Source organism: Stegastes partitus, unplaced genomic scaffold (assembly GCF_000690725.1).
Source record: "Stegastes partitus isolate 25-593 unplaced genomic scaffold, Stegastes_partitus-1.0.2 Scaffold1224, whole genome shotgun sequence".
Lineage (NCBI taxonomy): Eukaryota > Metazoa > Chordata > Actinopteri > Pomacentridae > Stegastes > Stegastes partitus.
In genome coordinates this window covers 2,730-14,624 of record NW_007578955.1, presented here as the reverse complement: position 1 = coordinate 14,624, position 11,895 = coordinate 2,730, and the positions used below count along the sequence as shown (strand labels likewise).

The 11,895-nt window shown below is 38.8% G+C and overlaps 2 protein-coding genes across 2 annotated transcripts in view; both read left to right on the top strand.

Moving 5' to 3' along the window:
• LOC103368945 (obscurin-like) overlaps positions 1 to 6,451 on the top strand; it is a 31,908-nt gene extending 25,457 nt beyond the window's left edge. The window contains exons 10-18 of the mRNA XM_008297496.1: positions 689 to 931; positions 1,091 to 1,204; positions 1,331 to 1,346; positions 1,434 to 1,516; positions 1,842 to 1,904; positions 1,993 to 2,055; positions 2,173 to 2,232; positions 4,273 to 4,326; positions 4,778 to 6,451. Coding sequence (XP_008295718.1) covers positions 689 to 931; positions 1,091 to 1,204; positions 1,331 to 1,346; positions 1,434 to 1,516; positions 1,842 to 1,904; positions 1,993 to 2,055; positions 2,173 to 2,232; positions 4,273 to 4,326; positions 4,778 to 4,857 — 776 coding nt within the window. The 3' untranslated portion in view covers positions 4,858 to 6,451. The remainder of the gene's footprint in view (positions 1 to 688; positions 932 to 1,090; positions 1,205 to 1,330; positions 1,347 to 1,433; positions 1,517 to 1,841; positions 1,905 to 1,992; positions 2,056 to 2,172; positions 2,233 to 4,272; positions 4,327 to 4,777) is intronic.
• A 52-nt stretch (positions 6,452 to 6,503) lies between these two features.
• The window catches only part of LOC103368944 (contactin-4-like), a gene marked incomplete at its 3' end in the record, with an annotated part of 7,895 nt that continues 2,503 nt past the window's right edge, over positions 6,504 to 11,895 (top strand). The window contains exons 1-6 of the mRNA XM_008297494.1: positions 6,504 to 8,221; positions 8,305 to 8,373; positions 8,655 to 8,690; positions 9,538 to 9,804; positions 10,552 to 10,830; positions 10,960 to 11,235. Of these exons, the coding sequence (XP_008295716.1) occupies positions 8,337 to 8,373; positions 8,655 to 8,690; positions 9,538 to 9,804; positions 10,552 to 10,830; positions 10,960 to 11,235 (895 nt within the window). The remainder of the gene's footprint in view (positions 8,222 to 8,304; positions 8,374 to 8,654; positions 8,691 to 9,537; positions 9,805 to 10,551; positions 10,831 to 10,959; positions 11,236 to 11,895) is intronic.

Below are 11,895 nucleotides of genomic sequence, written 5' to 3'. Positions count from 1 at the left end.
ATGCGCTTCACAAATGTTTGCTCTTTGAGTAAAAACTGTTTAACTTCTTCTTTCCAAAGAATTTTATGTTATGGTTGGCAAAACACCTAAATGCCTGAGACTTGCTGTGAACGTGCTGTTCAATCATTGTGTCATTTAAACAAGAGCCGTCGGAAAAAAATGTAAGAAAATAAATCTGTGAGGTGATGTTAAGTATGTTAAGTATACCACCGCTCTACTCTAAACCTAACTAGCCATACCTTCACTTTTTATCTATGTGGCAACGAGTAAACATCACATCAGCGTCTTTGCAAGTCCAGCTTTTGTCTCAGTTGGTTCCCATAGAGAACAGTCATGTATTGCCCTCTATTATCATGAAGGTTTGGTTTGGTGTAGGCGTCTTATGTTCTCAGGCGATCTGAACTTACCTTTATATGTCTGTAATCACAATTCCAAACAAGCACTTTATCATGTGTGGGACACTGTAGAAAGATTGTTTATTTTCCAAAAGCTTGCTGTAAGACACATGCAGTGGTTTGTTCGTACACATGGTCAAATGTCAAAGCTTTATTATGACGATCCTACAAAAGAGTCACCATGTAATAATAAAACTATATGTGCAGTTCATTCCCATGATTGCACGTGAGCTCTTACTGAAGGTCTGGACAACCTGATCTGACTGAGACAAAATCGTTTGACTCTTCCACAGCTGCTGGTCTTATCCTGGGGAGCCCTGTCCATCCTGTGAGTGAGGGAGCTGCTGTCAGTCTGAGCTGCATTATGAGAAGACAGAAGATAGTGTCCAATGTTTTTTTCTTTCAAAATGAGAAACTTGTCCAAAACGATACCAGAGCTGAGCTGAATATCTCTTCAGTGTCCAAGTCAGACGAAGGCTTCTACAAGTGTCAATATTCAGGACGAGTGTCACCACAGAGTTGGCTGTCAGTTAAAGGTGAGCGGGAATAAAGAATTGTAGGCAGTTTTTATTTGGTCAACCGTTCTACTATTTGAGAAGCAACAGCATCCAGTCACACTGTGTCGTGTATTTACATGGTACAGAGTTTTGTCTAAATAAGTCTGGAAGTTATGTACTTTATGTCATCTATTATAGCTGTGTCCAGACCTGAACGCTCCTCATTTCTAGTGTCCTTGATTGTTGGACTGCTTTGTGGAATCGTATTTATTATCCTCCTGCTCATGTTGTCTTTCTACAGAAAGCCCAAGGGTGAGGCCTGTTTTTCTTCATACTTTGTTAGTTTTACTACATACTCTGAGCCGTCACTAAATAACAGAACAGTTTCTCTCATAAGGCCATGTAACAATGCATGTTTGTTTGTTTTTCTTCCCACAGAGTCATGCTTTAATAGGTCAGTAAACTCTGTTCTTTTCCCTCATCACAAAAATACAGCAGTACTTTATTTAACATTAAACTCACTGTATATCACATGTTATAGGTCAGAGAATTCTAATCGGGGCTCCACCACAAATCATGGAGTCAACCAGGATGAAACTGATGAATACAACTCGCCTCTCAATGGTTGGCACTTCCCATGTTTTGACTCATGAACGATGAGATAAAGACAAAATGTTTTATGCTCAGTTTCTGAACAAGAGTAGAATTTCTTAAACATCCAGCAAACCTGTCACACAAACGCAATTTTACTTACAATGAACATAAACTACGTGACAGAAAGAATTCATAAACATTAAAATTCCATAGAAAATGGTACTGTCAGTATATCAAACTCTCTAAAATGTTGAATTCCCTGTCTTTGCTCTTTAAGGAAAAAAGAAAGATGTCCAGGTGACGTTAAATGCTCGACAGGTATTTAATTACTGACATGAATTAATTTTAAATGTAGTTTCTCCTGAAGGTCCCCCTCACCTCTATGACTCTATCAGACACTCTGAAGACACTGGAAATGGTACAGTAAATCCTTAAATTACATAGAGCTGTTAGAAATGCTAAATCTGGGGGATTAAAGGAGATTGAGTATAAAATCTGTATTTCAGGTGCAGAGGAATCAGAAGATGTTGTGTACTCTTTGATTGAACTGCAAAACTTCGGAAATCAGAGTAAGCACTGTCAAGAAATATAATTGTCTATAAAGGACTTAGTCTACAGTTTCTGGAAAAAACTAGAAAATAAATCCTTTTTTCTTATCTTTGTGGTTCATCTGATTGTTTCAACAGGGAAGCGGCCTGAGCCAAAGGATGGTGCTGTTTACTCTGATGTGAAGATAGGAGCTGCAGGTACAGTCAGTGACAACAGTCATACTAAATGTTGACTCTATATTGTGTTGTGATGTCACGACATTCAAGGTAATTATGGGTTTAGCATGCAGGTCAGATCATTTCACTCACCCTGGTTAACTTCTACATCCTAGCGATAGATGTTACCAGAGTTGGAAATTGTCAAATTTAAACATCTGAGAGCTTTTAGAATTAAAATTAAAAAATATATACAGCATGTGATTGTCACTGTGTGGGATCTGTTCTCACTACAGTTCTAAGTCATGTCATGTCTGTAAGATGATTTTACTCTGGATTTCTTAAGCAGTTTTCTTTTTGCCCTTGTGTTGTTTCTGCCTTTTTGACCGTCTGCTCTTTCCTATATTTCTGTTTAACTCCTTGGTGTTTGACTTTGTGTTTCTGACTCAGTGCTTTTTCAGTTCTTCTCCTTACCTGTGTCCATCCCTCTGTCTCCTCATTTTTACATATTGTTCCCTGTGTCTTTGCTTCTTTAAATTTTGGTCTCTTCTTTTAGACTTACACTTGTTTACTTTTTTGGATCTGCCTTTGTTGGACTTTTGTCAGTTACTGTGTCTTGACTCTACAGCTGTTTTATTGTAGTTTTCCTCCCTGCCAGTCAGTATTCATCTCCTGTGAGTTGTCCTCCATTTCATTTTGTTTATACACTCTACGTCAGTGTCTGGGGCCGTGCATTTGGGCCCTTCCTAAGTGCTTAATTCAAGGTCAACTGGACTAATCCTTTTTGTTTCACAGTTCAGACGAGGTCCAAAAAGAAAATTTTAGTTGCTTTCTCCTGAATCGCTTGCTGTGTCCTCTTCCTTGACCTCAATGCAACAGCAAAAACTGACCAGCCATGGAGTAAGCAGCCAATTTAGAAAAGCAGATAAGTGTCCTCAGAGCTTTGGCTCAGGAATTCTCTACGTTTGTGGATTAAGCGAGTCTCCTGTCATCTTCAGCTGCTGAGTGAGCTAGCCACTGGCCCACTAGCCTCCTACCTGGTCCAGCTCTTGCATCTGATTCCACTTTTGACTCTCAAGAGCCTCCTTTCTGTGCAGTCTGACCAGCGATGCTCCCAGTGATGTTGAGGCTCCCTGTTGCCCAGCTCCTCTTCACCATGCGTTTGAACCAGACAGCTCTTCTGTCCCAGAGCTAGCTGATGTCCCAGCTGTCCCTGCTGAAAGACCACCAGCCTGCTCCCCCATCATTTAAGTCATTTAAGTCATTTTAAAAGACATTAAATAAAATCTTATTGACAGAGATAGACGAGCAAGTGCCAGAAGAAGGATGTTCTGTGTGACCTCTCAAATGTCTGACTGCTCTGATCTCAGCCTTCTAGCTGTTCTGCCTCCGTGGCCTCGCCTCCAGTGTCCAACTCACCAACTGTCATTGTCCTATTTACACCTCCTGCCCCCTGCCTGACCTTTTCAGAGAGGTTCTGCCTTCCTTCATTATTTCCACCAGTTCCCAGTTACCTCCCTGATGTTTTTAGTCTTGTTTCTCCCTCAGTGCTTTGTCCGGTTATTTGCTCATCTGTGTCGGTACCTGCATGTCTCTTTATGTCTCTGTGTTGTTCCCTGTCACTGCTTTCTTGGTTTTGGTTCCCCTTTTAGAACTTGTTTCCACTTTAGATCGACTTTTATCAAACTTTTTTATTAGTTGCTCTCTGTAAAATAAAAAGTTCCCCCAAAAGTTTTAATACATTTAAACTTCTTTTGTTTCCACATCTTGCCTCAGTGCCTGGTTTCCTCTGTTTGGTTCCTCTTTCTTTAACTTTTGCATGTTGTCTCACGTGCAGTGTCTTAGATTTGCTTTACTAAATCACAGCTTCCACAGATTTAGACTTAGGCTACACTTGCAAGGATAATGAAACAATGAAAAGCTGTCAGTGCGGTACTAATTGATTTCCATTTGAATATCTGTTGATGTACTGTAGTTGTGAAAAAGCATTTCAAGTTGTGTTTGCTTCCATTTCATCTGTCAGTTTGTGCATTCAAGCAATATCTGTGATATCTGTTCTGAACAAGTGTATCCTCCAATCAGATACCACTCTGATGTATGCTCAAGTCAACCAAAAAAAAGCCAAGGGAAAAAGGGGTAAGTAAAGTGAGCAGTTCTTGTGAAACAGTTTTTTCTTGGACAGTTTATATTGCATCATTTGTTTTGAATGTATGCAGTGAGAGTTGCACTTTCTCTGCAATATAAAGCAAAGCTATGGAGTACAGAATGTTTTGTTGTTGACAGTCTGTTTATTGCAAATTGTTTATTTTTGGCAAATTTTAAATGGGACTTGTAGAATAACATGATTTTGATGAAACCTCACCATTTTAAGCCGAGATTTGGTTAGTTTTCCAGACAGAGCTGAAAGTATGCTTACTGATTTTAAAATTGGTTTTGGGGGTCTAGAAGGTTAATACAAGCTTTAGTCTTTGTGCGATTGGACACATTAACTTCATTGTCTTGCTCTTTTGTATTCATTGTTAAGTTGTCATTTTTATACATGACGTTGCAGATCATTGTTTCACCCAGAGCTTCTCTCCATTCACAGCAAAGTCGAGTCCTGCAGCAGCTGAAGCAGCCGTTTATTCTGAAGTCCAGTTTGCCGATGGTGATGTTGCTGCCATGTAGGGTGCATGCTGTGGTCATTTATTCTACAAGCTAGTAAATGGTTTATAACTCGTATTGATATCCTTACGTCTGGATTAACCATACTGCTCTACATTTGTCATTGTCTTAATAGACTGTATAGAAAGCTGTATCACCAAAACCAAAAGCCATTCATGACACCATTCTCCATTCACCACGTTCTTGTAGCAAAGCTTGAATATTTGCTGTTTTAAAAGTCAACATCAGGTAAAAAGTTTGAAATATGGGATATATTTCTGATGTGTAGTCGTGCAGCTTTAGTTTGCTTATGCAGCAATTTTCCATGTGAAAACTCCTTATTAATACCAACAAATAATACATCTGAACATCTTCTTTAAAAAAAAAAAAATGTTTCTAATGTTTCTGGCATTCAGTCGCATTTATATACTTAATTGTCAATCTAACTGGACATTCCACAGTACCTGTCAAGTTGACCCAAGTCCATTGTAGTAGATATTTAAAACCATTTCCTAATACTGTAAACCAAATGAGGTGGTTTTATTATGTGTTTCCCCCTACCACTGTGCATTACACATTTTAGATTTTTCTCAAACATCAGATATTTTTACTTTTAAAAGTTATGTGACCCATAGATCATGTAAAACCTGAAATACTGTGAAATGAAGCACAACTTTGGTGAAAGCTGTTCTACTCACTGGACACTTTATTAGTAAAACCTGCATGCCTGTAAATTTGTGCAGTTGTCTCATCCAACATGAGGCAGTTGTGGAATGTGTAAAATCTGCAGATACAGCTGAAACGATTCACTAAGTCCACATCAAAGAGCCATAAAATGTGTGTGGGGGGAAAAAGTCTTAATTTGTTAATATACATCCCTCCTCTGCATTCTCTGCTCTCTTGCTCTAAGCCCCTCCCACCAGATGAGCATGTGCATCAAACAGTCGAGCTAGAATTCAGCGTTAACTTGTGGCTTTATTGTAACTGCTCTGGGTGAAAAGACCTGTGATTGGCTGTAATTTTCTGCGACTGAGAGAACTTCTGTGCCAAAATACAGCCAGAGCACTGAAGTAACACACAGAAAAATGGATGGAGGTTGGGAGGTTATCACGCTGATGCTTGTACAGATATGATGCTGTTGTGTAAAATGTAACTTTAAAAACACCCAAAGATGCATTTCGATCTTTTCTATAAAGGTTGCAATGTGAGTTTTTCTGAATTCCACCAAATTAGATGTGTTGCATAAAGAATTTATCCTGTAAGAAACTGTTACATGGCACACGTGCATCTCTGGGTGACTTCTTCAGTTGTTTGTGGATCTCACTGTCTTCAACACATGATATAGATTATATTATACAGATAGACAAAAGGCATGAAAGACAACAAATAACAGCACAGTCTTCTTCATTCAACGTTTGTTACGTTCGTACAACTTCTGTGTTTGCGGTCGTGCTCTGCTATCAAAACATCAGAGATGCAGCGTTTTGCATGTGAACGTCCACAGTTGTGTAATTACTTAGTCCAAATGTTCTCAGGGGAAACAGATTACTGGAAGTGCCGTATATTTCTGTCAAAGAAAATTCAAGGTTTGCATTAAAAATAAGTTGCACAGTTCAAATTTTGTCACTTCCTGTGTACATTTCTTTTTCAAAAGCTTTCTTTAAGCAGTCTTGATTCTGTGTATATTTAAAACTAAATGTCCGTCTGCTAAAAAGCAAGAACGCCCCCTGTTTAGTTACTGAAAGCTAAAGATTTGTTTAATTCTATGACCCATTCTGTTCCTGCTACTTCTAACACAGCAGAGGCGAGTTGAAAGAGGGGGGGCAGGACTTTATTTCTCCTCATGCTTACTTCTCTTTCACAACACTGTTTTTGCTCACTCACTTCCTGTGGGTGAAGTCATAACCAAACTCGAGACCATTATTTCACTGTAAGAACACATTTTAAGATTTTCTCTAGTACAGCTAAACTTTTGTGATTTAGCCTCCAGAATGAGCTTGTTTTCAGACCCAGATTCCACTGCTGTGTAAGGAAGCACAACACCTGCTGTGTCGGTGAGTGTGACACCTCTCCTTTATCTCTGTCAGTACAAACTTTGCATTGTAAATGGAAATGTGTTTATTGTACATTTCAGAACTTTGACTTGAAATTTTTGTCGGCAGCCTTTTACTGTTGCATCAAGAATTAGTGACCCTTTGCAAGGCAGCGGTAGCCTACAGGGTGAGTGTATTTATGACAGGAAGCAAATTCATACTCAGTCAGTGTCTGCAGCAGTTTGAACTCATCACCAAGACAATGTGTTGTTGTACAAAGCCGTTACTTTAGTGCTCCAGAACAGTCTGTAGATGTGTTTACTGTCATCCTGAATGCATGTCGCTGTAATTAAAGTGGTGATGCCTCAAGCAAATGCAGAAAGTAGACCAAGAGCAAGTAAAGCCAACTTCGATTTCAGACATCGTTTATTTTAAAACCTGAATCAAGCCCAAATGCCTAAACCAAGTCCTTTAGACAGTTATTCACTGTAATGCATCCCACAGTGCTCTTTCTAAAGCGTTATCTGGCTTTGCAGTTACGCTTTAATTATATGTAGAATATAAGCAATTTAGGACTAATGCACTTGAGATTTTTAGAAAGATAATACTCAGTTATAGATAGTTCCATAAATATACATGTCCATATATTACTGTGTAGATTTACACACATTTCACCACTTGTGGATAAATACAAAATGCCATCATCTGACTGACATTCTACATATATATTCTAAGAATTGTCTGAAGTCATAGTTAATTTGTAGTGACACCATATCCACGAAACAGCCCCCATTTGTTTTCTACTTAGTGAGTTTGAGTTAGTTTCTTGAGTTTGTTTTTGGGATGCAGATGGACTAACTGAGTTGTCCAGTCTTCTAGTATGAGTTTTATTTTTAAACAGATCCAGGTCATATGAGAGGAGTGTCGGTTGTATTTCATTGTCTTGATTGAGTGGGATGTTGACTCAGAGCACTTGGATGATTAATATCTGTAAATGTGATGCTTTTTCCTGTTGTGGTTAAAGTTTTCTGACAGTTGCCACAGACATAAAGAGGATTTTTTGACATAAGTTCAGTCTCTTTACCTCTGGATGTTTGTGTGTTCACATTGCTTGTCTTCAGTGGTCTTGTGTTTTTCTATATGTGGAAGAAAATGACTTCTTGTCTGTTTACTTTTAAGCTGTCAGTTAATCAGAGATGAAACCTCTGCGTGAGGATGGCTCTGAGATGTTTCCGCAGTGCCCAACGAGGAAGTGTAGAAATAATTCTGTGGTCAAACCCTGTTGGTTTTGTGTAAAAGGAAGAGCGCAGAGTCGAGCTGAAGAAGAAGCCAGAAAAGCACGTCATACCCAAAATGTATGTGAAATGTAACTTCTGTTTTTTTTTTTTTTTCCATTCTTGGTTTCCCTTGTGCTTGAGTTTCACTCTCTTTACACTAGGTTTATCGGAAGGGTTTGGACTGAATGCGAGGATGGGACATACTTTATTTTGTGAGCTGTGGTTCTTCTGTGAGTACATCACTGCCCTTTTCTGTTTCAATCACACAGAGAAAAACGATTTTGGTCATTTGCTCCCTTTTAAAAAAATATTGATTAGAGGAGATGTGTGGTTTTTATCAACATGACTGATAGTGGATCTTTCTTAGCAACTTAGATGAGAGTGGATGACCATTTTAAATGTTATTAACTATTCATATTAAACGTTCTTAAATCCCTAAATGTGTTATTTAATGCGATGTTTAAGGTTCTTTTGACTTGACAATGTCTGAAGTTTCACCCTTTTATTGTAGTGCTCTTCACACTCCTCACCAATGGACACACTCAAGGTAATTGAAGAGTTTTCATTTTGTTTTTCTTTATGTGCTAAATATAAATCTCATCCTGCTGCATTCTATCTATATATATCCTCATGATTGTGTGCATTTGCGACGATTGTGTCTGTCATGAAATATCAGAAGAACTGTAGAGCTCACTGGCCTCAGTAAAGGTCACTGTCCAGGATTCCACAATAAGGAAGACACTGGGCAGAAACAGCGTCCATGGGAGAGCTGCAGGGTGCAAACCATTCCTGACCAAAAAGAACATAAAGGCTCGTCTGGAAATTGTTAAAAAAAACAAAAAAAAACAAATCTGAATGAGCCCCAAGACTTCTGGGATAACATCCTGTGGACTGATGAGTCAAAGGGGGAACTTCGTAGAAGTCATGGGTCCCATTACATCATCTGGCGAGAAGCTAATAGAACATTTCACCAGAAGAACATGATAGAAGCAGTGAAACATGGTGGTGGTAGTGTGATGTTTGGGCCTGCTTTGCTTCAACAGGACCTGGACGACTTGTCATAATTAATGGAACCATGAATTCTTCTCTGTATCAGACATTTCTCCTCATAAATATCCACTCATCAGATCATGACTTAAAGCTCAAGCGTAAATGGGTTTAGCAGCATAACAGTGACCCAAAGCACACATCAAGTCCACCTCTGAATGGCTCTTTTATAAATCATCATTTAAAAAATGCATGTTGTATTTTGTGGGTTGTCTCTGTCTAATATCAAATAAATGTAAATATTAGTCTGATGTGGAACATTTAAGTGTGAGAAATATGCAAAAATAGAAGACATCAAGAAAGGGAAAAATACTTTCACAGCACTGTCTGTCTGTGTTGGATTGTAGATGCTGTGCTGATGACTGACCCCATCTGGTCCAGTTATTTTGTTGGAGAGTCTGTTACCTTCATATGTGACATGAACGACGGAGGAGATGCTGAGTGGGAATATAAGATCAACAAGGATGGACAAGAAGTTTTTTCGTACCGCACATTGAAACTCAGAACATTAGATCGTCTGTCTACATATGACAGTGGTGAATATCAGTGTGTTGGTCGCAGGAAGAGCTCACATGAAACAAAGAACAGTAACACTGTCTCTTTAAGTGTTTCAGGTGAGTCCTCAGTGTTTTATCAACATAACTAACAGCACAAATGTATGATCCTTGTTTACATGCTGATCCTTACTATGTAATACAACATATGTTTAATGATTATTTTTGTGTAAACATTTTTAGAATAAGGTGAAACTTCAGACTTTGACCAGGACCTCTGGATCTTTCCAGCTTTAGTCAGAGAACACACTGTGCTAGAAAGCTCAAAGACTTTCATCTGGAATTAACACATGTATGTTCTTCTGTTGTGCAATAACAGCTGTTGCAGATAGAATATGTGAACTAAAATAAAAGGAAACATCGTTGAACTTCGCATCAATAATTTTAAATGATTTCAGGAGGCAGCAGCTGATAATGTTTCCTCTGTCTAAACTGACAACAGGTCAGACCACTGTGGAAGTAAAGCATCTTTGTGTATCTTGCAGTAGTGCAGCGTATATGTTTATAGTGAACATGACTTTTTCAGACAGAAGCATTGAGAAACAATAATGTACTTATTGAGATATAAAACCTGCACCTCAGTCATCATGTTGAAATGAACATAAATCACCACTGAGAAAAAGACTGCTGGTTAATATATAATGTGTTATGTAAAGGACAATTACATTCTTTTTTGTTGAACATGAAGATGATGAATTTAGAGCGAATGTCAAAAGAAAACATACCTAAAAGTTTACTTTCTCTGAGAAATGTTGATTGCCATGATAGTAATTGCATGTTCTTGTTCTTGTTTGCTTTTTATATCAGTTAAAGCCAGCGCCACACTGACAGCAGGTCCAACAACCATATCAGTAGGAGGCAATGTGACACTGACCTGCTCTGTGCAGAACTCTGATGGATGGAAATATTACTGGTACAGACGTACTCAGGTTACCACTTCTGTTCCAGTGGATCCAGTTAGAGTAGATGATGAACAAAAAAGAGTTATCAGGGTTTCACAAGGAGGCATCTACTGGTGTTTAGGAAGAAGAGGAAAACCAGTTTACGACACTATTTCAAGTTATGAGGTCACCATTGTGATAACCTGTGAGTTTAGTCATTTTCATTGAAAAATGCCTGTTTTACTTATTAAAATTAGATCTGTGATGAATCCTAAAATATGAATGTTTCTCTGCTGACATTTTGTTTTTTCCCCCTGTTTGTATCTGAAAACAGTTTCCAATGACGTTGTTCTAACACAACAACCACACTGGCCTCAGTTATTCAGTGGTGAAACAATCACTCTGACATGTGAGGTCCACGGAGGTGGAACCACTGAGTGGGTGTATGAATGGAGAGGACATGGGTCATATGTACCATGGACAGACAATAATTACCAGACATTCGGTGTTTCTGAGTCCAGCAGTGGAGACTACATGTGTAGAAGCAGACCCAGAGATGACTCCTATTCTTCAACTCAGTGGAGTAAAGCCGTCACATTGTCAGTATCAGGTCAGTCATGTTTGCTGTTTACTTTTAAAGACATGTTGTCCTGCATATTGGATGGTGTAACTCCTCTACATATCATCCACCTGTGTATGAACAGTACTGATGTAACTTCGTTTATGTGAACAGTGATTAGATAAGAAATTAAAGGATATTCATGAAGGAGATGCAGAATTATTTGTTAAAAAACAAGTTGATGCTGACTGAGTTGTCTGCCAGAGCTCAGTGAAAAGTCTTGATTCTGTTGGTGCAGAACAAAGGACAGTGCTGGTTTCTACATAGTAGGAAGTGTGATGGTGGAGTAGAGTAAAAACACAGGCAGTGATGAGATGAAAGAGGTGTTACTGTTGGAAGAAAGAGTTTATGAAAGTGAGTGGCAGCAGTGTTACCACACTGGGACACTCCAGCTATGTTGTGGTCAAAGCAAATGGTTGTAACGATGCTGCTGGTGCTTGGCCTTCTTGTGTGTTAGTTGTAAAGTGAAGAGGAGGATCTTTAGTGCTATGATGGTGGCTCACTTCTTAGATCACCATGGTAACCTATGCTGAACACCTAACCTGCTCTGGAGTGGGTTATGTTGGAGATAACAGGTCAGGCATGTAAGAGCAGTGTGGACTGACCAGTTGGTTTTCTTGACAAAGACAATCAGTGTGACTAAAAGTTCCA